At 53.0% G+C, this 25667-nt stretch overlaps 2 protein-coding genes across 3 annotated transcripts in view; one reads left to right on the top strand and one right to left on the bottom strand.

The window, feature by feature from the left end:
* Window positions 1–436: 436 nt before the first annotated feature.
* On the top strand, window positions 437–18137 carry LOC308648315 (uncharacterized protein; the record flags this gene model as incomplete). The annotated part of the gene is made up of 4 exons (XM_081292941.1): window positions 437–856; window positions 14449–14578; window positions 15185–15235; window positions 17607–18137. Exons 2-4 carry the CDS (start codon window positions 14468–14470, stop codon window positions 18135–18137), a joined length of 693 nt encoding a protein of 230 aa, XP_081149067.1. The 5' UTR covers window positions 437–856; window positions 14449–14467.
* Window positions 18138–19941: 1804 nt separating this feature from the next.
* Window positions 19942–25667, bottom strand: part of DYNC1H1 (dynein cytoplasmic 1 heavy chain 1) — a 65459-nt gene continuing 59733 nt past the window's right edge. For both annotated transcript variants that reach the window (XM_081293423.1, XM_081293424.1), the window contains exons 69-78: window positions 25496–25609; window positions 24548–24718; window positions 24150–24367; window positions 23952–24055; window positions 21980–22191; window positions 21538–21691; window positions 20959–21101; window positions 20664–20832; window positions 20388–20515; window positions 19942–20271 (exon numbers count right to left, since the gene is read on the bottom strand). In XM_081293423.1, coding sequence (XP_081149549.1) covers window positions 20143–20271; window positions 20388–20515; window positions 20664–20832; window positions 20959–21101; window positions 21538–21691; window positions 21980–22191; window positions 23952–24055; window positions 24150–24367; window positions 24548–24718; window positions 25496–25609 — 1542 coding nt within the window. In that variant the 3' untranslated portion in view covers window positions 19942–20142. The remainder of the gene's footprint in view (window positions 20272–20387; window positions 20516–20663; window positions 20833–20958; window positions 21102–21537; window positions 21692–21979; window positions 22192–23951; window positions 24056–24149; window positions 24368–24547; window positions 24719–25495; window positions 25610–25667) is intronic.

The following is a 25667-nucleotide window of genomic DNA, read 5'->3' as shown; positions in this document are numbered from 1 at the left end:
ATACCAACAAAGATGTTGTGTCCGCCTATAACTAAAAAAATAAATAAATATTAAAAAAATTCTCTCTCTCTCTCTCTCTCTCTCTCTCTCTCTGTCTCTCTCTCCTCTCTCACTCTCTAAAAAAAAAATTTTGTTTTAGTTGTAGATGGATACGATACCTTTATTTATTTATTTATTTACTTACTTACTTATTTACTTTTGGTGCTGGGGATGGAACCCAGGGCCTCATGCATGCAAGGCAAGCGCTCTACCACTGAGCCACAGCCCAGCCCTAAATATTTTTTTAAAGGGCTGGGGATGTGGCTCAGTGGTTAAGCTCCCTGGGTTCAACCTGGTACCTCCCAAAAGAAAGAAAGAAAGGCAGAGACTGGGGTGAAGGGAGCATTTCCAGCAGGAGGAAGCACTGTGGGAGGGGGAGAGGAGGAGAGGAGCCAGAGGACTTGACTGGGAGCCCTGAAGTGGAGGGGAGGGGGCGCCCTGGGGCCAAGTAAAGGGCTTGCAGCGGCTGGAGCATCAGGGTTCCCTGAGTTGAAGTTCCTACCAAGGCCTCTCTGGCCCCTGTGGAGCGCTGAACCTCGCTATGGCTCTGGAACCCAGCGGGGGTGGCACAGGGCAGGCAGGGCTCTGTCCACTGCTGCAGAGCAGGTCAGACAGCAGAACAGTGGGGCTGGGGGACTGCGGCCCTGGGCGGGCATGCGGGTGCCTCCCTGGGGTGTGTGCTGTGGATGGGGACTGGCACACAGGTTGCCATGGAGATCTCTGTGACATCACACAGGCCTGGGCTGCAGGACACCTGCCTCCCTTCTTGACTCATGGGTGATCACTCTGGGAACAAAATGGACATCCCATCCAGAAGGTAAGTCTGTAGTGACCCTCCCGTGCCCTCCCCAACAGGGCCCTTGAAACTTGGCCTCAGCTGCTTGAAGTAAGCATCCCCCTCTCCCTGAGCCAAACTGAGAGGCCCTATTTAGGGAATCCCACTACAGGGACCAAGTCTTTGCTACCCAAGGCTGAACTTGGGCTATTTTTCTGGGAAAAGAGAAAGTGTGTCCCAGCCTGGGCTCTTGACAGATGGTGAGAAGGTGTGAAGCCAGGTTGTCTGCTGGAGCTCCTGGTGGGAGGGGCAGGCCTGGGGAGAGGGTGTCCTCCAGGGCGAGAAGAGGCAGCCAGGCAGGAAGGCTACATGGAGCTCCCTGTCCTGCGGGAGTGAGGATGGGACCCACGGGTGGGGGTACCCGTCTCCCTGGCAATGAAGATGCCACCTCACAGATGCAGGCCCGCAGCTGGGAAGGCCTGGTGTGAGGTGGGGGCGACGGGGGGGGGGCTCCCTCCGATTCCCAGGCATGGAGAGCGAGGGTATGGGAAGGGGCAGGGGCCCCAGGGTGGTCATATCTTTTGCCCTAGCAGCAAGCGGCCCCAGTGGGAGGCTGGACACATGCCTCCCCTCCCCTAGAAAAGTTCTAGGACAGATGGGAATTAACCTGGGGCATTAATTAGCATCTCCATGTAAAGCTACACAGAAGTTTTTCAAAATAAAATATAATTTTCACCTGAAGTAGTTTCCTCTTGAGTCGCTGGGATTACAGGTGTGCCACCATGCCTAGGTTCCCCCCAGCCCCACTGGGAATTCAACCAATTCCATAGCTCTTTTATTTTTTATTTTGAGACAAGGTCTCACTAAGTTGCTGAGGCTGGCCTCAAACTTGGGATCCCCTGCGTCAGCCTCCCTAGTCACTGGGATTACAGGAGCATGCCACCATGCTCAGTTAGGACTGGTGGTATTCTTGTAAAAACAACAACAAAAAAATTTTTTTTAATTTAAAACAACAAGACGTAAAAAAAAAAAAAAAAAAAAAAACAAGAATAAAGCCTGATCTTAGTTTTGAATGTGGGTGGAGAAAATTCTGCAACCAGAGACACAGCAGACCATTTCAATCCTGCTTATGAATGAACATGCCCAACTCCCCTCTGTACTTGAATCAAGTTAGTCCTCCTAAGAAACTGTTGTGGAGAAGGAGTTTAAGAAATCTTTTTTTTTTCCCCTTAGATGAATACAACACCTTTATTTTCTTTATTTTGCGTGGTGCTGAGGATCAAACCCTAGAGTGCTAGGCTCTACCACTGAGCCACAGGCCCAGCTCAAATTTAAGAAATCTTTCAGAGCACATTTTATTGCAAGGAAAAAAATGTCTGCCTTGAACTAGAACTGTGGATGAACTGTTGAACATGTCAAGTGAGAACAGCTGAGCTACCTCCCCAAGTGAGCAGCACTTTCCCTTGTATTTATTTTTCGGATCAGATGCAGTAGTCAGCAGACAGGGCCTGCTGGACCTCCCTCTTAACGTTCAAAAGGCGGAGAGGGAGCTGGCTCAGATAAGAAGCCACAGCAGTTACCAGCCCTGTGCTTTCCTCCTGCCCTAGGGCACTGGCCAAACACCAAACTTCTCATTTTTTTCAGTGCTGGGCATTTCACCCAGGGCCGCCTCCATGCTAGGTAAGCATTCTACCACAGAGCTACACCTGCAGCCCATTTTACAATTACAAACGCATTAATTGTGCCCATTGATGGGTTTCAGCATAATGTTTCCCACATGCCATGCAGCATGCTCTGACCCAGGCCACACGCCTTTCCCATCCCCACTTCCCCCAAGTAGCAGAGGGGAGAATATGCATACTTGGGTCTGACATTTGAGTTAACACAATGTCCTTTAGCTTTTGCTGCAAATGACAGAGCATATGATTAATGCTCCTTTGTGTATATATACTACATTTTCTTCTTTTCCCCAGTGTTGGGAATGGAACCCAGGGCCTCCAGCATGCTAGGCGAACGCTCCACCACTGAGCCACACCACCAGCTCTTATGCCACATTTTTTAAAAATCCATTTATCTGTCCATGGGCACCTAGGCGGATTCTGTATCTTTGCTACTGTGAATAGTGTCACAATAAACTTGGGTGAGTAGGTATATCTTTGGTATGCTGACTTCATTTCCTTTGGATATGAGCCCAGGAATGGGATAGCTGGCTCATATGGCAGATCAATTTTTAGGTTATTTGAGCAACCCCTATACTTCTCTCTGCAATAGCTGTACTAATTTGCATTCCCTTCAGCAGTATATGAGTTACTTTTTAGCCGGATGTGATGGTGTACACCTGTAATCCCAGCTATTCGGGAAGCTGAGGCAGGTGGATCAAATTTTGAAGCCAGTTGGGTAACATAGGAAACCCTTGCCTTAAAAATAAAATTTAAAACGGATTAGGGGTGCCAGGAGCAGTGGTGCACATCTGTAATCCCATTGGCTTGGGAGGCTGAGGCAGGAGGATCACAAGTTCAAAGACAGCCTCAGCAACTTTGCAAGGCTCTGAGCAACTTAGCAATAAACCCGTCTCAAAATAAAATATACAAGAATGGCTAGAGATGTGGCTTAGTGGTTAAGAACCCCTGGTTCAATCCCCAGTACTTACAAAAAAATTCCCTTTTCTTTCATATCATATTTTGATAACAGTCATTCTAACTGCCATGAGATGCTGTAGTGTAAGTTGTTATTTGCAGTTCCCTGTTAATTAATTATATTGAGCATTTTTTTCTTATATTATTGGCCATTTATATTCTTTTGTGAAGTGTCTGTTCAGGTCATTGACTTTTCTTTTTTATTAAATAATTTAAAAAAAATATTTTAGGGCTGGGGACAGAGCTCAGTTGGTAGAGTGCTTGCCTCATGCACAAGGCCCTGGGTTCAATCCCCAGCACCACACACAAAAAATAAATCAAGGAATAAATAAAAATTCTCTGTTGTAGATGGACGTAATATCTTTATTTACTTTTTTTCTTAGTATTGGGAATTGAACCCAGAAATGCTTAACCACTGAGCCACATCCCCAGCCCTTTTATGTTTTATTTAGAAACAGGGTCTCAGTGAGTTTCTGAGGCTGGCTTTGAACTCGTGATCCTCCTGCCTCAGCCTCCTGAGTTGCTGGGGTTAGATGCATGAGTCCCTGTGTCCAGCTGTTTTTTCTCATTTATTTTTATGTGGTGCTGATGATGGAGCCCAGGGCCTCACTCATGCTAAGCAAGTGCTCTACCAAGAGCCTCAGCCCCAGCCCTTTTCACTTTTTAATTTCAGACAGGGTCTCACTAAGTTGCCCAGACTGCCTGGAGCATCTCGGGCTTCTGCCTCAGACTTCTGAGCTCCTGGGACGCCAGGCGTAGCCACCAGAGGCTCCAGGCTGTCCCTGCACTTGGTGTAGACACTTCTTAGCTTGATGTCATCCCACTTGTCAATTCTGGCTTTTGTGGCCTGTGCTTTGGGTCCTATCCAGAAAATGATGACCCATGTTAGTATCTTGAGGAGTTTCCTTTATGTAGCTTCTGCGTTTCAGGCCTTAATGTTTAGGTCTTTGGTCTACTTTGAGAGGATGTTTGTATGGGGTGAGAGTCCAGGGCCAGGCTCGGGTCTTCTTGTGGGGATCTCCCAGTTCCCAGCAGCCATTATGCAAAAGGCTGTCCTCCCCAGTGCAGTGTGGCAGGCACCTTTGTAAGAGTCCTTTGGATGGAGGTGCGGGTTTATTTCTGGATCTTCATTCTGTTCGGTGCCCTGGGTCCACTGTTATGTCAACCCCCTGCTGTTTGGGTGGTTACAGCTCTGCAGGAGGTCTTGAGATCAGGTGCTGTGAGGCCTCCATCTTGATCAATCTTTTTGCTCAAGATTGATTTGGCTACTTGGGGTCTTTTGTGCTTCTGTAGGAATTTTAGAATTGCTTTTTCTAGTTCTGTAAAGATTGTCATTGGGCTGGACTTAATGGCTTATGCCTGAAATCCCAGCCACTCTGAAAACAGAGGCAGGAGTATTATAAATTCAAGGCCTGCCTGGGCAATTTAGGGAGACCCTGTCTCAAAATAAAAAATAAAAAAGGCTGGGGATGTAGCTCAGTGGTTAAGTGCCCCTGGGTTCAATGCCTGGGAATAAGGAGGAGGAGAAGGAGGAGAAAGAGAAGGAGATTGTCATTGGTATTTTTTAAAAGTATTTTTCAGTTGTCAATGGATTATTTATTAACTTATATGCAGTGCTGAGGATGGGACCCAGGGCCTCACCCATGCCAGGCTAGTGCTCCACTACTGAGCCACAACTTCCCTGTCATTTGCATTTTAATGGGAACTGTGTTGAATCTGTAGGTTGCTCTGAGTAGCATGGACTTTAACAATATTTACTCTTCCAACCCATGAACATGGAGGTCTCCGTCTTTAGTGCCTTCTTCACTTCCTTTGTTGTGATGCTGGGGCTCAAGCCCAGTGCAGGTGAGTGCTCCATCCCTGAGCTAGGTCCCCAGCCCCATCCCCAGCCCTCTTTTTATTTGTTGGTACCAGGGATTAAACTCAGGGGCACCGACCACTCAGCCACATCCCCAGCCCTTTTTTGTATTTTATTTGGAGACAGGGTCTCACTGAGTTGCTGAATGCCTCGATTTGTGCTAAGGGTGGCTTTGAACTTGCAATCCCCCTGTCTCAGCTTCCCAAGCTGCTGGGATTACAGGTGTGACCCACCACACCTGGCTCTCTTTTTTATTTTATTTTGAGACAAGGCATACTAAGTTTCTGAAGCTGTCTTCGAACTTGCACTCCTCCTGCCTCAGCCTCCTGAGTGGCCACCGTGCCTAGCTTTTCAGTGTCCTTCACAGTGTTTTGTGATTTTCATCATAGTGATCTTGATCTTTCACTTCCTTGGTGAAGATTATTTCTAGGTTTTTGTTTTGTTTTTTGTTTTGGTAGCTATTGTGAATGGAATTGCTTTCATGAGTTCTTTCTCTGCAAATTTGTTATTGGTGTATAGAAAGGCAGCTGAGTTTCATATTGATTTTGTGTCACTTGCTACTTCACTAAATTTGTCATTACTTCTGATTGTCCTTCAGGTGGAGTCTTTAGGTTTTTCTGTATCCAGAATCAGATAATCTGAATACAGGGATAATTTGACTTGTTTCCTACTGGTATGTTTTTTCTTTCTTTTTCCTCATTACTCTATGTAAAATTTCTAGATCCAGGTTGGACAAGAGCAGGGTGGTGGACACTCTTGTCTTGTTCTATGTCTTAGAGGAACTGCTTTTAGCTTTTCCCACGCGGTGTGGTGGTGGCTCTGGGTTTGTGATATGTGGCCTTTATTACGTGGAGGTGAAATCCTACTGTTTCTGGGTTGTTAAAGATTTTGTCATGAAGGGATGCTGAATTTCATCAAATGCTTTTTCTGCACCTGTTGCCAAGTGAAATTTAATTATTTATTTATTTTTGTTACTAGGGATTGAACCCAGGGGCGCTTAACCGCTAAGCCTCATCCCCAGTCCTTTTTGTATTTCATTTAGACACAGGGTCTTGCCGAGTTGCTTAGGGCCTGGCTAAGTTGTTGAGGCTAGTTTTGAACTTGAGATATCTTCCTGCCTCAGCCTCAGGAGCCACTGGGATTACAGGTGCGCCCCACCCAGGGCAAGTGAGAACTTTTAAAACCTGTTTTCTTGAGGTGGAAATGCAGCAAGGAGTTAGTTCAGCACTGGTCTGAACCAGACAGCCTTAGGTCAACCCGAGGTCGACCCACAGTTCACCTCAGGAGTCAATGTAGAGGTAACCTGTTCTGAGTCCTGAAGCCCCCACGTGCCACCTCCCAGGGTCTGGGATCCTGGGGGGCATGGGAAAAAGGCAGTCCATGAGCCTTTTCTCTTCCTGTAGGTCTCGAGAGTAGGTTGGCTAAGCCTTTCTGTCAGAGAACCATTTCGCACCTGCCTGGGCCCCTTTCCTGGCCACTGCTCTCTCCCTACCATCTCAGAAGGCTCCTTGCCCTTCACTCACCTCCCCTGGGTCACTCCAGGACCCTGGGCAGGAGCTCAGAAGGCTCTGGGCTGGAGGCCGGCTTACCCTCCAGGTGCTTCTACCCGGGCAGCCACAGCCACTGTGGATCAGGTGACCAGATCTAAAGGTTGCCCTGCTCCATTCAGGGAGGTGGCTGCCCATCCCTGGGGCTGTGGACTCCTAGGAGACAGTCCCAGCTACCCCCTCCTCCCTTTGCTCCCCTTGTTGACAGATGTCTTAATTTTTTAGAAAAGGGTTATTATTTTATGAGCTATTATCCAGTGTTCTACTGAGGCATTAAAACACTTTATTAAGGGGCTGGGGCTGGGGCTGGGGGTAGAGTGCTTGCCTGGCACGTGCAAGGCCCTGGATTTGGTCCTCAGCACCACATAAAAATAAATAAATAAAAGCAAAGGTATTGTGTCCATCTGCAACTAAAAAATAAATATTAAAATATTTTTTAAAAAGCTTCTTTAGGAGGGCTGGGGATGTAGCTCAGCTGGCAGAGTTCTTATCTTGCATGCACAAGGCCCTGGGTTCAGTCCTCAGCACCACCAAAAAAAAAGCTTCTTTAGGAAAACCTGCCAAGTATTTGACTTGCTGCCAATGTCAGCTTCCACAATGCCTTTTTAAAGAAATGTTTTTATAAGTTGTTGATGGATCTTTATTTATTTATGTGTGGTGCTGAGGATGGAACCCAGGGCCTCACACATGCTAGGCAAGCACCCTACCACTGAGCCACAGCCCAGCCCCCCAACAATGACTTTTGCTCTGTGAGTGTGGGATCCTCAGCAAAGACCCCATCTTGTGTCCCATTCATGTTCTCTCCTCCTGTTTAAAAGCCACAGCCATGTGATGCTGGGAACTTCTAGGGACCAGGAAGGGATGGACGGGTAAGGGCAGAAGCCAGGACTAGCCCTCAGGGTTGGTTTGCTACTCTTAATGTTTCCCTTTCAAAACCTGAGGCTGGGCTGGAATGTGCCCAGTGGGGCAGCACTTGCCTGGCACATCCAAGGCCCTGGATTGATCCCTAGCACTGGAAAAAAATAAATAAATCCAGGTGTTGCTGGGTGCAGTGGCACACCCTCAGGAGGCTGAGGCAAGAGGACTGTGTTCAAAGCCAGCCTCAGCAACTGTCTCTAAATAAATTATAAAAAAGGACTGTGGATGTGGCTCCGTGGTCAAGCAGCCCAGGTTCAGTTCCCAGTACACACACACACACACACACACACACACACACACACACACGTGATTCTCTCAGATTGCTGGTCCTTTCTCGAACAGGGAAGGTGTCTCCTGTGGCTGCCATAAAGAGTTTCCACAACTGGTGGCTTTACCTGTAGAGGTGGAGTCTCAAGAGTTCTGGGGGCCAGAGTCTGAGGTCAGACGTTGGCTGTTCTGGCTGGAGGCTGTGAGGAGGATCCATCCCAGAGCCTCCTTGGCTGGAGGACGCTCTGCCCTCTTTCTCGTATCTGTGCCTCAAACCTCTGCTGCCCTTCTCTTACGAGGATACCTGTCAAGGGATTTAGGGTCACTCTAAATCCAGGATGAGCTCATCTGGAGAACTTCAATTACATCAGCAAAGCCTGTTTCTAAATAAGGTCTCTGTCTTAGTCTGGGTTTTTTTTTTTTTTTTTTTTTTTTTACTTTACTGGGGATTGAACCCCGGGGGGCTCTACCACTGAGCCACTTTTTACTTTGAGACAGGGTCTTCCTAAATGGCTCAAGTAGGCCTCAAACTTGAAATCCTCCTGCTTCCGTCCCCCGAGTAGCAGGGATGACCTGCATGAGCTGCTGCACCTGCCTGAGTCTGTTTCGTGCTGTTGCCGGGTGCACCTCAGTCTGGATGATTCACAAAGAACAGAGAGGGGCACAGGAGGGGCTGCCGCTCCGCCCACCACCAGGATCCCCTGAGCAAAACTCTCCCATCCATACAGCCTTCCCTGCCTCAGAGGACAGAGCTGCGCTTTACAGAAGTGTGGTTACTTCTCTGTGGCCGGTGCCCTCTGAGCCCGTGACCCTGGGCAGGCGTTCCTATGGGAGCTGGAGCCTAAGCAGCCTGTGAAACAGCAAAAGAGCACCCAGGGTCCTGCCCTCGCCCCAGCCACTCCTCCCCTTTGCAGCCGGAAGGCGAAGGCCAGAGCAGACCTGGGGTTTGGACCCAGGAAGTCTGGCCCTGGACCCGGGAGCTTTTCAGCTTCCACTAGTGTTTGTGGGTTTGGCTCAGGGACCTTGTGACTGATCGTGGGAGCCGAGGGGTGTGTCTTGGGGAAGTGCATTTGGTTTGGAAGCTCCCTGGGGAGAGGTCTCCATGGAGCACTCAGGTGTTCCCCTGCACACAGATGGTACTGGGCATGGCTGCTGCGCCATGGGGACAGCTGCGGGCAAAGCAGCCAACACCCCAGTCAGTTAAAAGGGACGGACAAGCACCATCCACCAGGACGCAGGGGACGCAGAGGGTGTTAGTGACGATGCTGCATGTGTGCACATGTGCGTGAGTAGGTGTGTGCATAGGTGAGTGCGTAGGTGAGTGTGTGCATGTGCACAGGTGTGAGTACATGTACTGCGTAAGTGTGTGTGAGTACATGTGTGTGCATAAGTGTGAGTGTGTGTGAGGGTGTTCAAATGCAAGGACAGTGGCTCCAGGAGACCTGAGTGGAGGGCATTGGAGGGGAGGGGACACCATATGCAGGTGGAGCCCGAGGAAGGAGACTGCCTGGTGGGGGAGGTGGCCAGGTGGGGTGTCTGGTGGGGGAGGTGGGCTGGGGCCAGGAGCAGGGTGGGTGGGGGGCAGGAGGGGTCCTCTGATGGACTCCAGCCCAGAGGATGGAGGGGTGGCATTTTAACAGCCATGCTCTGGCTGAGCGCGGACAGCGGGGTGGGAGGGGGAAGCCAGTGAGGGGAGAGATGGGGGCAGGCTGGGGGGCAGCATCCACGTTGCTGGGCCACAGGTGTGTGGTTTGGGTGGAGGAGGGGTCGGGATCTCTCAGTCTGAGCTGCTGGAACTGCATTTGCTCTGTCCTGGGTGAGAGGTGGGTGGAATGGAGAGATGAGCAGCCTGATCCTGGACCCTTGGGGCTGATGACTTGCATCCTTGGTGGTGACTGGGCGCAGGACTGGAATTGGTAGGACTGGCCTGAAGGTGGGGTCTGGTGGCATTCTGGGTCGAGGTGATGACTCAAACTCTTCAGCAATGTTAAACGTAATGGAGGAGAATGATGATAATCTCACAGCTCCAAGGACGGTCAAGGTCCACCTGTGGGCTCGAGGCTCGCCCACACGCCCACTGTCACCCTCCAAGAGCAGCCCTGTTGGCAGGCACCCTCAGTGCTGCCTAATGCTGGCCTCTGCTGGGCTGTGGACCCTGAGCCCACCTGGGGCTGGGCCTGTCCAGGAAGCAGCTGTAGCAGGGCTGCTTATAAAGTGTCACTTAAGTGACAAACCAGAGGGGCAGAAAGCCAACTCCCTGGGGTGGAGGGCAGGGGCCTGGAGAGGGGATAAGAAGGGGTGTAGGGCTCCTCTTGGGATCTCGCCAAGGCCCAGTTTGACCTTGGCTAGGAAAGAAAAGTTGAGAGGGGGTGGTCAGGAAGAGCTGCAGATGCTTGGTGTACCAAGGTGACTTCAGTACTACTGGTTGGTTTCCAGGACCTCTCCAGTGTGTCTGCAGGACAACGGGTGGGGGAGAGGCCCTGGTGTGTCTGCCCCACCTAAGCAGGCTTGGGTCCTAGAAGTCGGGGTGGTGCAGAGAGCAGATTAGGCTCCGGGGACTCTGCCTCAGGCTCCCTGCTGTGTGTGTGTGTGTGTGTGTGTGTGTGTGTGTGTGTGTGTGTGTCCCGCTAGCTTCCTGCCTCTGTCCGTTGAATCCCTAGGAGGCCTCAGAAACACTAGCAGAGCCCAAGCCCTTCTGGTCATGTCCCAGCCCTGTGAGTGGTGGGTGGTGTTTGGGTAGGTCCAGGGAGTACCTGGAGCCCGGTGCCACCGTTCAAGGTTTGCTGGCAGAGGCAAGGAAGCTTCAGGTCCTACATCTCACAGGAGATGCATGACAAAATGTACTTTTGCCTCTTTGGGTGTGAAATGCGGTGGCCAAAGGTTTATAAAAGGCCTGTGTGACCAGGTGCCAGGGAACCTGTCTTTAATCCCAGGGACACCGGAGGCTTGGGAAGAGGATCGCAAGTTTGAGGCCAGACTTTGCAATTTAGTGAGTCCCTAAGTAACTTAGTGAGACCCTGCCTCAAAAAAAAAAAAAAAAAAAATATAAAGAGCTGGGCATGTGGCTCATTGGTAAAGTGCCCCAGGTTCAACCCCTGGTACAGACAAACCTACATAGGGAGCTTCTGCTTACAAACTTCTGGAACAGGGAAGGGAACTAAAGGTGGGGGCTGAGAGCTTTGGGAATGGGGGCTTCAGATACTTACTGTGTATCATCTAGTTGTCTTTAAAACCAGGTACATGAAACTCCTCTGATTACAAATTTTACAAACTATAAGAAGCGCTTTGCTCTGGTGTCAACCAGCTGATCTAGACCTGGGGTTGGTACTGACTCCAGGACCTCTTGTGGGTGAGGCTGGGGAAGTTGGGAGAGGGCTGAGCAGCTTCCTCTGCTTGTTCTAATTTCACTCTTTTGGTACTTTTATCTAAATCAGTCTAGAGAAACAATTAGAGGTCAGATGAGCAGGTTTGGGACCAGGTGTGGTGGCACATGCCTGTAATTCCAGCTAATAGGGCAGCTGAGGCAGGAGGATCCTGAGTTCAGGACAGCCTGGGCAACTTAGCAAGAACCTGTCTCATAATCAAAAGGGCTGGGGTGTGGCTCAGTGATAGGGTGTCTGTCTCACATGCTCGAGACCTTGGGTCCAAGCACTAGTACTGCAGTATCATAAAAAAAAAAAAAAATAAGTAGGTTTGGGTGTGTCAAAGGGACACAGAACTAACTGAACAAGTTCCAGCCACAGCTGGACAAAACGAGGTAGTGTGATTTATGACCAAAAGCATGAAATCAAGGTGGGTTGATAAATAGAGAAATGGGCCAGGTCCAGGATTCTGTGCAGCTCCTCTGTCCTCCAGTAGGAGGCAGCACCCCTCTCCAGTGTGGCTGCACACAGGTCCTTCCAAAGATGACGTGATATGGAGGGTCACCTGGCTGACTCCAGCAGCCCGGCACTCGCGGTCACCAGCTCCCAGGATGCTGTGCGCCGTGCCTGTGCTCCCCTTAGGCTGCGAGGGGACAGTGCTTTGTCTCTGGTCTTCTTACCCAAACCCACAAGCCCAGTGTATTCTCAGGGAATCGGGCGCTCCTGGTCCCAGGACACCCTAAAAAGCACTCAGCCAGTTTCCTCAGAAGAAGGTTTTACTGAAAAACTGTCACAGCCAAGAAGAACCTAAAGAGATGTCTAGCTTCCTGGACAGGACGCTGGGGCAGAGAGAGACATTACATGGAAACTAAGGAAATCTTCACGAAGCACAGACTTCAGATAATACAAAAAAGGGAGATTTCAGTCTCCACTGGGACCTTCCTTTAAAATGCTCACAGGATGGGCTGGGGATGTGGCTCAAGCGGTAGCGCGCTCACCTGGCATTCGTGCAGCCTGGGTTCGATCCTCAGCACCACATACCAACAAAGATGTTGTGTCCGCTGAGAACTAAAAAATAAAAAAATATTTAAAAAAAATTCTCTCCTCTCTCACTCTCTCTTAAAAAAAAAAAAATGCTCACAGGAGAAGCTGGATAATCCCATCAACTTGGGAGGCTGAAGCAGGAGGATCCTGAGTTCAAAACCAGCCTGGGCAAATTAGTGAGGCCCTAAGTGACTCAGCAAGACCTTGCCTCTAAGTAAATTTTTTTTTTTTTTTTTTTTTTTTTTGTTAAAGAGAGTGAGAGAGGAGAGAGAATTTTTTTTTTTAATATTTATTTTTTAGTTCTCGGTGGACACAACATCTTTGTTGGTATGTGGTGCTGAGGATCGAACCCAGGCCGCACGCATGCCAGGCGAGCGCACTACCGCTTGAGCCACATCGCCAGCCCTAAATAAAATATTAAAAAGGGCTGGAGATGTGGCTCAGTGGTTGATGCCTACCTAGCAAGCTGGAGGCCCTGGGCTTGGTCCCCAGCACTGCAGGAACAAAACACCAGGTCACGGGGACATGGCAGGGGCTGGTCTGCATCATTTTCTATTTGTTCTTTTTTTTTTTTTTGTATTTTCTGTTTATTCAAAGCTTTGCTGAACAGGACTCAGAAGTGGGTTCCAAGGAGCCCAGTGTGGGAAACCTGAGTTTATCAGTGAACAGCATGTCATGTTGGCAATCCCTGGAACATCGTGAATAATACTTTTTAGGGGGTACTGGGAAGTGAACCCAGGGATGCTCTACCACTGAGCCGCATCCCCAGCCCTATTTTGTATTTTATTTACAGACAGGCTCTCAGTGAGGTGCTTAGTGCCTCGCTTTTGCTGAGGCTGGCTTTGAATTCACGATCCTCCTGGGATTGCAGGTGAGCGCCACAGTGCCTGCCCCCTTTTACTTTTTATTTTGAGACAGGGTCTTGCTAACTTTCCTGGGCTGGCATCCTCCTGCCTCAGCCTCCTGAGGCAATGAGAGTGCAGGTGTGTGCCACTGTGCCCAGCATAACTGATGCACTTTTCAACCGAGTTTTCTTAGTAAGATTAAAACAACAACAACAACAACAACAACAACAACAACAACAAATCCCCTCTGGGTTCATCCCCTAATACTGTAAAAACCAACTAACAAGTAGAAAAAGAAATAGGGCAGTGGTAATAACTCAGGATCAGTGAGCTTGCCTAGCATGCCCAAGGCCCTGGGTTCCATCCCTGAAAGTGCAGAAACAAAAATCAAAACAAACGATCAAAACTTAAATAAAGCCATGTGCCAGGCGCAGTGGTGCCCACTTGTCATCCATATACTCAGGAGGCTGAGGCAGGGGGCTCTCAAGTTGGAGACTTGAGACCCAGTCTTAGTCTCAAAAATTAGAAAATTAGGGCTGGGGTCGTGGCTCAGTGGAGAGTACTTGCCTAGCATGTGTGAGGCCCTGGGTTCGATTCTCAGCACCACATAAAAATAAATAAAGGTCCTTTGACAATTAAAAATATTTTAAAAAATTAGAAAGTTGAAAAAAAAAAGGGGTTGGAAGTGTAGCTCAGAGCACTTGCCTGGCATGCCTGAGGCAGGTGCCGGGCCCCCTCCCCAACACCAAAAGTAAATAAATAAATGGATAAATAAAGCAGGGGGGTCCCATTTGAACTGCAGGAGCATGTGATGCCTCCAAGTCCCCGCCCAGCGCTAGGGTTCCAGGACATCACTTGTGGATGAATTCCTGTGTCCCCAGGGCCTTTGTTTTGGCCAAGGAGGAAGCCTGATGGCCTCGGCAGTGTCCACCCCACATGCCTGGCCAGTTGCCGTGGCTGGAAGTTCCCTGGGTGGCCTTGCTGAGGCTGGCCTTGGCCACAGTGCCGGTGGCCCCTGGAGTGCACTGTGCACGTCCTACTGGCAGCTGCCAGTCAGAACAGAGAAGCCCCAGAGTGTGCCCCCTGCCCTTCTGCAGCCGCCCCTGCCCTGGACCCTCTGACCTGTGCTGTGTCCCTGTGCCCTTGATGTTCTTCAGTTAGTGGCAAGTCCACGCCATGGCCAGCCTGAGGCGCGGCAGGCCCAACTGCATCAGGGCAGCGTTCAGCACCACTGGCACTGGGCCCAGCTTCCGGAAGAGGCAGAGGAATGCACGCCGTCGCCTCCAGGTGCCCCTGCCTGCTGCCCTTCGCCTCAGTGGGGTGGGAGGGACCCCCCGGGAAATGCCCCTGTGGCTCTTGTTCAATCTGCACAGATGGCCTTTTGTAAACACTGGGGTGGCCCGTGCCAGCTCCTTGAGAGTCTTTCTTCAGATCTCTGCCATCCTGGGCCCCCAGGTTCAGTGTGTGGCTCCCCAGAGCCCATGCCAGGCGTGGCCTCAGGGCCTCAGGGTCTGGGGGGTGGGGGAGGAGGGGAAGGGCCTTGGGACCTTCCTCCACTCTGGCTTTGGGTCCAGAGCCGGTGCCAGGTGCGTCTTGTCTGTCTCCTCCCCGTGGCTGGAGCACAGGTTCTGGTGCTGGTGGTCCTGGTCTAGTCCTCTCCACCGAGGCTCGGGCTGACCCCTGGTCCTGCGCCTCCCTCCTGCTAGCAGAGGCTCGGCCTGCATCTCAGGCCCCCAGACCCGCCCTGCACACCGCCCTGTGCTTGTCCTTCCCGCCTCGCCAGAGCCGAGGGCCAGGCAGGGCGGACCCTGCCACGTGGGCAGCGGCACCCGAGTTCCCTGGCCCTGGGTGGCCACCCTGAAGGAAGGGAACATTCCAGCCCTTTCCCTGCAGGTCAACCACCACAGGAACCACGTGGACTTGGCTGAAGTTCTCTGGAGAGAGGTATGTCACCAAGGCCCGCAGTCACTTGTCATGGAGGGAACAAAGGGGGCCCTCCCCAGAGCCCTGTCCCAGCCAAGGCGAGCCTTGGGACCAGACCCCTTGGGGCGGGTTGTGGTGGTCCTGCGCTGTGATGTCCCCTGAGAGCAGTGAAGCAGTGATTAAGGAGAGTTCTGCTTTGTTTTGTCTGACACGGGGTCTCCCTGGGCTGCCCAGGCTGGCCTCCCCCTCCGGGCTCAAGTGAGCTGTCTGCCTCTGTCTCCGGAGGGCCTGGGAGTGCCGGTGCATCCCACCCCCCATATCCAGTCAGTCAGGCTTTTTTTTTTTTTTCCTATTTGCCTTGAAATAGATCCCAGGGCCTCACACACGCTAGGCAATCACTCTACCACGGAGCTATCCCCCGTCCACTGTTATGATATTTTAGAAAAAAAATGTGCTTTAAAGTCCAAATGGATTATTTTCAGTCTTCCGAATTTCTTTTATTGCAGTACTGGGGATTGAACCTGGGGGTGCTCTACCACGGAGCCATATCTGCAGCCCTTTTTATTTTTTATTTGAGACAGGGTCTTGCTAAATTGCTGAGGCTGGCCTTGAGTTTATGATCCTCCTGCCTCAGCCTCCTGAGTAGCAGGGATTACAGGTGTGTGCCACTGTACCTCTCAGTCCAAATTAAGATCAGTCTCAATAATTGACACAGCTCTGGGTAACCCTGGTCCAGGGTGGCGTGAGTCAACAGGGAAGGCAAAAGATTATTTTAGCCAAAAACCAGGGTGTGAATGAATGCTCCTCTTGGTCTGTAAGTGCTGTCTACTGGCCACTGGGGCCTTGTGGCCTCTTGAGTACCGACTGCTATGTGGCTTGTGGACTAGAGCAATTCTGATTTGTTTCAGAATCTGAAATTACAATTGTTTACAGATGATTTTGTCTATTATCACGTTTACCTTTTATTTTTTGGAATAAATATCAGTGTCACCTGTCTGAAGAGGAAATGAAGGGCTGGGGTGTGGCTCAGTAGTAGAGCACAGGCTTAGCATGTGTCAGGCCCTGGGTTCCATCCACAGAACCAGAAAAATACAATGAAAAGAGGAAACAAGGGGCTGGGGATGTGGCTCAAGCGGTAGCGCGCTCGCCTTGCATGCGTGCGGCCCGGGTTCGATTCTCAGCACCACATACAAAGAAAGATGTTTGTGTCCGCCAAGAACTAAAAAATAAATATTAAAAATTCTCTCTCTCTCTCTCTCTCTCTCTCTCTCTCTCTCTCTCTCTCTCTCTCTCCCCCTCTCTCACTCTCTCTTTAAAAAAAAAAAAAAAAAAAAAGGAAACAAGGTCTCTGGGGAGGTTTTCACTGCCCACGTGATGTGCTCGGTGGCGGGCCCCCGCCTGGACTCAGCTCTGCCTAGCCCTGGGGGCCTTTCTAGTGTGCGTGCTTGCGTGTGCGTGCTTGCACGCGTGTGCACACATGTGCCAGCGTGTGGGTTATGTACTAAGCCGTGGTGTGGTAGAGGAGGGAATCATTGGTCACCGATGGTGCCGCGGTGTCCCTGGGCCTCCTAGCAGACCTGGAGGCTGTTTCCACAGGAGAGGGGACAGCGCTTGAGAGCTGCTTGCTGGCTGCAAGCTCAGGGCCTGACTGAGAGGCCACCTGTCAGGTCAGTCTTGGGGACTTGACATTCTCTGAATGAGATGACTTCCAGAGCCACTCAGTGAGGATCAGGAAGCAGAAGGTGGAAGGAGGGGACGGTAGCCAGGAATCTGATGGCCTTCCAGATGTGTGTGCACCTGCTGGGGCCCCCATCTGTCCTTCACCAGAAAAGGAGGCCTCGCTCTCTGGAAGAGGCATCAAGAGGGAGGAGGGCTCAGACCCACTGATGGTCAGTAGGGCTGCTCCTGGGCCAAGGCTGCCAGTCCTGTGCCTGGCCCTGGGTCACTGGGTCGAGAGTGACCAGCAAGGAGGCTCAGGCTGAGCCCCCAGGCTGGCGGGCACTCAGGCTATCTGCGTTCTATGGAGTATTGATCTATTTTTGTTGTTGTTGTTTTTGAGACAGCGTCTCACTTTGTTCCCCAGGCTGGCCTTGAACTCCTGGACTCAGGCCATTCTATCTCAGCCTCAGGGTAGCTGGGACTATACGCATGAGCTTCCATGGCTGGCTATTTGATTGAATTTATTTTTTAAAATTCACGTACAAAATAAAAAATTGGAGATGTAGCTCAGTGCTGGAACATCCCTGGGTTCAGTCCCCAGTAGTGGAAAAAATAAAAATCCACTCTAAGGCAGAGCATTTAAATTTGCCGACACCTCTGGTGGACAAAATAATTCGTGCATCTGCCTCTGTTAGCCATTTGCTGACAGGCTCAGCTTGGCTTTTGTCCTCAGTTTTTAGATTCTTACGATGGTGATTCAGAAGCCTGCCCTGGTCAGTTTGGCTCCTTCTCTGGCTGTTCCCCGGGTGAGAGGAGCAGTGTGCCTCTGTACACACTGAAGTCCAGGAGTCCCGAGGACGCTGGTGTCAACAACGCTCTCCCATCCAAGGCCCCACACCTCTCGGTGAAGGCTGCCTGCTGGGCCCCCATATCCCTGGAAGCCAACGACGTGGACATGCAACCAGAGAGTGAAGTCAGGCTGCCCCTGGACCCCGGAGGCCCCCAGGAGGCCGGAAGGCAGGCGGAGAGGCCCTGCACAGCCCAGGAGGACTCCAGAGCCACCAGGGCACCCAACCCAGCCAGTCCTGTGGAGCTCCTGGAGCTGGGCAGACACCTGCCCAGCAAGACCAAGGGGACACGGATGCTACCCAGACTCGGAGGCGAGAGAGACAAAGGGCCCAAGCTCTCGCTTTCCAAGAGAAAACTGGAACTTTTACTTGCAGAGCCTGAAAAAAATAAGAGAAAGAAACAGTTCATGGCCTGATCCAAGGTGAGCAGATTTAGCTCAGGAAGGGGTCCAGAGGCCAGGTGAGGAGCCAGGTCATGGCTGGTCAAGAGGAACATTGATAAGGAGACATGGGGGGCTGGGCTGGGGCTCAATGGCAGAGCACTGGCCTGTGAGGCCCGGGTTCGATCCTCAGCACCACATAAAATAAATGAATAAAGAAAGGGTCATGTCCATCAGCAACTGAAGAAAAAAAAAAAAAAAGAAGACACGGTGTCACATGGTGCCCTTTTTAGACCTTGAATAAGAAACTTGTCCTCATCACCCAGCTTGAAAATGGGTCTGCCTTTCAGGGAGGGCCTCACGTGGCCTTTATTAACCCCTCCCTTCCCCAAACCCAGAGAATTGATTTTACTAGTGTGTGAGTGTGAGTGTGCAAGCGTGCTGGGGATGGAATCCAGGGCCAGACAAGTGCTCCTGCCCAGTTTACTTTCACTAAACCTTTGTGTGTTTTTTATTTTGGTAACAGGGATTTTTTTTTTTAATATTTATTTTCTAGTTTTCGGTGGATACAACATCTTTATTTTTTTATTTTTATGTGGTGCTGAGGATAGAACCCGCGCATGCCAGGTGAGCGCGCTACTGCTTGAGCCACATCCCCAGCCCCTGGTACCAGGGATTGAACTCAGGGGCACTCAACCACTGAGCCCCATCCCCAGCCCCGTTTTGTATTTATTTAGACACAGGGGTCTCACTGAGTTGCTTAGCGCCTTGCCATTGCTGAGGCTGGCCTTGAACTCGTGATCCTCCTGCCTCAGCCTCCCGAGCTGCTGGGATTGCAGGCTGTGCCACTGGCCAGGCACAGGTTTCTGAGCAGTTGGTCTGGGCCCAGCCTGTTGGAATGGTCAAGGCGTGGAGTCCTGGAGGGGAGGTGGTTTGCTCATTGAACTTAATCTACTTGCAGACAAAAGCCGAGAGGTTCTGGTGCTGGTGGTCCTGGTCTAGTCCCCCCCAAGTCTGGCTCTCTCCACACAGCAGTAGGACCTCGCCGTTCCCAAGTGCCAATAAAGAGACGTTGCCACAAGGAACTGCTCCTTCTTCATGGTGGGGAAGAGGCCCTGCCTCGGGGGTGCAGAGGGGGACTGTTGGATGTCAGATGCTCAGGTGGCAGAGGGTGGGGTGGTTAACATCCTGCTTCTGGCTCTGCCAGGCAGGGCCTGGCTAGTGGGCTGTCACTGTCCAGCCAGACCCTCCTGTTGTGGAGGTGAGTGGGCCCAGAGGTGAGTTCCCGCTGGGGCCTGGGGGAGCCTGCTGCTCCAGGGGTGCCCCCAGAGGAGGCTACTATGAGGTGGCCCTGCACCGGGTGATGGGTATCCTTTGTGCAGTTTGGGAAAAGCCTCAGGTGCTCCTTGTGGGGTCTGCATGGAAGCCCTGGACCTCGGGGACAGCTGTCCAGGCCTGGACTGTCTCTTCCCTGGGCACCACTGGTGGCATCTGGCAGCCAGGCTGCATCTGCTTGTTGACCTGTGGGCTGGAGCTGCTAGTTGACATTTCTGGCTTCTACTGGGACCGAGCACCACTTGCACACTTGGGCCCTCTCAGTGCGCTCAACAGACCCCCAGATGCCAGGACCTGTTTCCACAGCCGGCCGCCTGTCACCCGCCAATGTGGATAGGAGAAGCCATCTGAGCCCTGAGCCACTGTGTTCCCATCTGGGATGGTGGTGTGGGCGAATGTGCTAAGGGGAGGGGACCCACACCCTTGTCCCCAGGAGGCTGCGGGTGAGTGCCAAGCGCTCCTCCCCAAGCCTCAGGCTGAAGCCGACAGAGGAGGCAGGAGCCGGTCATGCTTAGTGTTTTATTTCATAAAACAAGCCTGGCCGTGGCCTCCAGAGCTCCTGCTGCCAGCATTCCGGTTCCCACTGCCCCCGCCGGCCAGCTTCCTTTCCGTCTCTGTCACCATTTTCTTTTCACAAGTCCACACCTTCCGAGCACTTTCAGGGTCAATGAGTGTTAGACATAAAGGGCAGCTACAAAGTCTAGCTTCACTCCGTGCACAGGACCGCGACGCCACGCTCGTAGAAGCTCCGAGGGTCCTCCTTGGTGGCGATCTCAAAGTCCACAGTGAAGATCAGGTCTGCGCGGGTGAAGTTCAGGTAGACAGGCAAGGTCACCTGCAGGAAAACAGGAGGACGTGTCCAGGCAGGCCTGGCTCCAGTGCAGGGCAGCCTTGCCTGCTCACTGGGTGTCTTGCAGAGCCCGACCACAGCCAGGGAGGGCGGCCACTCACCACGTTGGCCTTTTTCTCGGGGCTGGTTTGCTTGACCCAGCGCAGCTGCGTCAGGGGCAAGATGGTGGAGATGGCATTGGAGAGCGACAGCTTGTTGTTGCTGCACGTGGCCCCCTGAAGCTTCAGACCTGCAGGTAAGGTGAAGCACCCCTGGAGTGGAGCCCCATCACCTTCAACACACACCCTGGGAGCAATGGCCGGGGCCACCGTGGACACATGCCAGTGAGTAAGCGCCACGCAGGGGCTGGGACTGAGCTCCACACAACTCCAGCTCACCTGTGACCCCAAAGCTGCAGGCATCGAGGGTGGCACTCTGTGAGGTGGTGACATTGACCTCCAGGCAGAGCTCTTCCAGGGACCAGCTGTTGGCCTGGGCCACATACTGCCTGGTGGCGGTGATGTAGGCCTCGGGCACAAACAGGCCGCCCAGACACACGTGGATGTTCTGTGGGAAAAGCCGCCGGGAAGGAGCTCAAGTGAGTGGGGGCTTGTGCCTGTCCCTAGAGCTGCCTGACGCTCCCTGTGGGAGGGGCTGCTCCTCCCCGTGGACTTCCAGAGTGTGGCCCCCCACCTTTAGCTCCTTGGCACCCCCGGAGGCAGCTGCCAGGGAGATGTTCTGCAGCTGTTTGATCCGCTCGCTGAAGTCCGACACCCACTGGATGACGGTCATCCCAGCAGGCACCGTGTAGTGGGACCAGCTCCGGGGCAGAATCCCTGCAGCACAGAGAGACCTGGGCTCAGCACCCACGGGGCCAAGCTGTGAGGGCGAGACTCCCACCGAGATCCAGGGTGCTCGCCCCCTCCTCTGCACCCAGCCTACACCCAGGATGGCCCAGGCAGTCTCCAGTGCAGCTTCCAGGCCAGGTCAGCTGGGGGTGAGCGTGTGTGGAGGGCCACCATCGGAGCCAACCACACCACAGCTAAAAACCTGCACAGTGGCTCAGTGCTCTGGGCACACAGGCTCCCAGGACAAGAGCGAGAACCCTGGGGCCTCCAAACCCACACCCTCCCAGGGCACCATGCCCAGCAGGCTCCCGAGGCCAGGCCTGACCAGGGCCCTGTGGCCTGTGTGGACAGAGTCCCCAGATAGTGGGCCTGGATGGCAGCCCCTGGTGAAGGCCTGGCCACTGTGACAGCCGCATCTCAGCACCTTTCACGAGCTCGTTGATGAGCGTTCGCAGGTAGTTGGTCTGCTTTTTCTTTCCTTCGCACACCTGGACGACATCAGCCAGGTCCTGGCGCACGTCCTGGAGTAATTTGGCTCCCATCTTCACTTCTCTCTCAAAGAACCTGAACAAAGGATCCTAAACTCATCCAAAGAGAGAAGGCCAGAGAGAAGAGAATTAGGCGAGGTCCCTTCTTCAGCAGGAACGGGAGAGGGGTGACCTCTGGGGAGCCTTGAACTCCCAGCCCACCCAGAACTGCTGGCTGCCTCAGTTGGAGACTTGGGGTGGCCTGGCCAGCTGACTGCCCTCAGGAGGACTAAGGGTCACTCTCCTCTCTCATGGAGCCCAAAGGCTGCCAGGCACCGAGGGTGAGCCTGTCTGAGGCTGGACTTGCCAGGACCCCGAGCCCGCAGCAGCGCCGGCTACCTTGATGTTCTCCACGGTGCGCTTGAGGTGGCTGAGCGTCTGGGGGATGAGGTGCAGCCAGTTGGAGGCCGTGGTGTGCAGCGTCCTCATCCAGGCGGGGCGCCCGTCGGAAGTGGAGTCCGTCCTCGTTTTCTTCTCGGTCTCTGCGTACGCCAGGTCGTCCTCGTCCTCCAGCATCTGCATCTTCAGCATCTTACTGATCATGTCCACGCCTGGGAACGGTGCCAGGGGCAGGCAGAGGGAGGGAAGCACAAAGGGGAGGACTTGAGCGTCAAGGCCACGGTGGGGTCAGCTGGAGAAACCGCGTGGCCTCCAAGGCCCTGCCGTGCCTGCCTTCATTTCCTCGGTGCAGGGGACAGCACCTGGGGCTCTGCAGTGCTAAGCATCTGCTCTACCACCCAGCTGGTTCCTGACCGTAGAGCACAGGAAATGGCTTGGCCAGAAAGGTAAGATGACAAATGCAAAACGACTGTCACCTGGTGACGTTCATGGCTGGCAAACCTGAACCAGTGCTGGGCATGGTGCACACACCCATAACCTCAGCAACTTGGAGGCTGAGGCAGGAGGCTCAAACTTCAAATGAGTTTAAAGCCAGTCTCCACAACTTAGCGAGTCCCTGTCTCCCAGTGAAAAAGGGCTGGGAGGCAGCTCAGTGGTGAAGACCTGCGATTCGATCCTCAGTGCCAAAAACCCAAAATGGAACTACCCAGTTGGGTGCACAGACTGAAGAGAAGCTCTTCTAGACCCAAGGGCTCTGGTGCCCTCTCAGACACGGGAAGGGTGATTCTGTGCTCCACAAGCCCCTCAGCTCTGTGAATGCAGAACTGGCCACCACAGGGCCTTGTGGTGCCCTTCGCCCGTGGCTTCCACACTGCCATCCACTCTAGGGGATTCCTGAACTGCACAGTGCCGCCCACCATGGCCAGATTTTCCTGGAATGCCAATCCCAGCTGACTGAAGGCCCCTCAGTGTGGGGCTCTGGGTGGTGGCCGCCCTGTCCCACTGCCCATCCACTGACAGCTGAGGGCCAAGTGCCTGAGCTGCCAGCACCGCTGCCTGGACCCTGGCTACTGGTCCAGGCAGCCTCTGCTACGTTCTCCCATGGGACTGGGTGTGGTGATGGGCAAGAGGCTCCCGACAGTGTCACTGGGTCATGGGGTTCAGGAAATAGTCCTTGCATCATCGAGGTGGGAGGGTTCAGGGCAAGTGGCCCAGCACTGAACCGACGAAGTCAGAGCCCCATCCCACCTAACCTACTGGATCCCTGTGGTGGCCAGGCCTCAGACCTTCCTTGTTTCCTAGCTAAACCCACATGGCCACAGCTAAGCATCCTGCTTCTTTGAGTGAACAGGTGGCCTGGCTCTGAGGCCTGAGGCCGGTGTGCCTGCCCTTCCCTCTGGGCAGTGGCTCCTCTTCACAGAAGCACCTGCAGGCACCCAGGCCGACCCAGGCGAAGGTGAGCCATGGCACAGAAGCACAGCCTGCAAGAGTCCGACCTGCCTGCATCTACTCGGGTGAGCCGCCTGGGCCAGTCTCCTCTATTCTGGGCTTCTCTCTCCTGAAGACGACCACTCCTCAGACGGTGTCTTAACTGCCTTCTGGTTCAAAGCACTTCTGAACGTCTTGGAAAATAAACTTTGTAAATAAAAATAATAACTGCTGAAGAAAAGTGACCGATGGTTTTATGGTGTCACTTCAGGGCTGGGGTGTGGCTCTGTGGAATAACAACTGGCCAGCATGCACCTGGCCCTGGGCGCCATCCCCAGCACCAAGAAAATAAGTAAGTAAATAAGTCACTAATACCAGGTACTATTCAACCCTTGAAGAAGAAAACACATTTCCAAGGCAGGCAGTTCCCACGCGCTGAGCCAGCACCCCTGGCCAGGGGCTGTAGCAAGAGGCCACGCAGGCCCAGCCCCACCCAGAACACAGTGGCGGCAGCAGCGGGGCTGAGGCAGTGCAGGTCACCCACCCTGGGTGGTGAGGAGGACCCTCTCGGCGTTGTTGGGCAGGCCCAGCCAGGACGGCGTCTGGGTGTCGGGGAGCAGCTCCACCCACTGCACAAACTCCTCGCGCCTGGAAAACCGGCACATTTGGGGACAGCATTAGAGGCCACGTGGGCAGCGCCTGCCACCCAGGACCACACTCCCCAGGGAAGGCAGGGGCGCACCTGATGCCGTCGGGCATCTGAATGTCCTTGTGCCCATCGACCTTGCACGCCAGCTTGAACTCGCTGTCAAAGCTTCTGGTGGTGAACAGCCGCTCCAGGAAGGTGTTGAGCAGACGCTGATCGAACTCGTTGTCCACCCGCCCGCCATAGATGGACTGCGCCATTAAGGTCTTCAGGGCGGACCACGGGATTTTATCGGGTGAGATGTTCTGCCTGCCCTGGGGTGAGGAGTGGTCAGGTCACACTTGGGCCAAGGAGAACCCACTTCAGCCAGCAGGTGCCACTGTCTGTTGTGCTCTGCTGCTGCTAAGCTCAGCCTGTCCCTCGGACACTAGTCCCTCCGCTGCCCTCATGACCTGTGGCACCTGAGCGCCTCCCAGGTGGCACCGCCCACTTGCCTTGGCCGTGTCATCCAGCCACGTGTCCACTGTGTCGCAGGCTGACCGCAGGTCAGACTCTCCAAACTCGTACTTCTTTGACCAGCCCAGGGGTGCGTAGCGCAGGCGCTCCTGGATGACGGCGTGGAACCAGGCCAGCAGGAAGTACAGGCGGGCACGCTCGTTGGGAGACTAGGAAGAAGTGACAAGGACAGGCATCATCAAAATCACGCGGAAACAGTGCAGACGCCACATCAGAACCAAAGCCCTGCCTGCCAGGAGCCGTCCACACTGATACCTGGGCCACCCTCTAAGTGATATGGGGACTGCTGGTAGAAGATGCCATCCAATGACACTTGAAAAAAATGTATTCAGACAACAGAAAACAATATGGAGATATTTCCTGAAAACTTGGATCACAGCACAAAATAAAAAAGCACTAAATACAGAAAAAATTAGCCCTAGGTTTTTATTTTTATTTTTTAAATGGTACTGGGTCTTGAACCCGGGGATACTCTACCACTGAGCTACATCCTCGTCCCTTTATTGTAATTTGAGACGGGGTCCCATGAGGTGGCACAGGCTGGCCTCCAACTTGTGATCCTCCTGCCTCAGCTTGATGCAAGATTCTTGCATAATCCCTTTCCTCTTGTCCAAGCCCTTGTCAAGTCTGCATTTGGTGCTGGGAGAATTCTGTGTGGCCCCAGGGCACCCATGTTGGGTCCTGGTTCAGCGTGGGCCAGTCTGTTCCTTCAGGAGTGACTGCCATGCCCCAGGCCCACGGTGCACATGGACATTCACCTTGTCACCTGTGCACAGGAAGGAAGTGCTGCCCACCGTTAACCAGTAAACACATCATGCAGTTTACCACGAGGCACAGCTGGGATGAGAGGCCCGCTTCTGAGTTCAGAGAAGGGACCTCGTGTCTGTGTGCACAGGAAGACGGCGTCAGGAGGACCTGCTCTTTACCTTGCATATCCGTGAGACAGGGATGCTGCTAAACGTCCGTAGCATGTTGGCCTTCACCCCCGGCGGTGGCTCAAACACAAAGATGCGACCCGCACGGAGCAGATTCACAGGCACCTGGGGAGGACACAGTGCCTGTGACCACGCTGCTGGACGTGCAAGCAGTCGGCACAGG

This window comes from Spermophilus citellus (genome assembly GCF_964194105.1).
Source record: "Spermophilus citellus genome assembly, chromosome: 4".
Lineage (NCBI taxonomy): Eukaryota > Metazoa > Chordata > Mammalia > Rodentia > Sciuridae > Spermophilus > Spermophilus citellus.
This window is presented reverse-complemented; position numbering and strand designations above follow the sequence as displayed.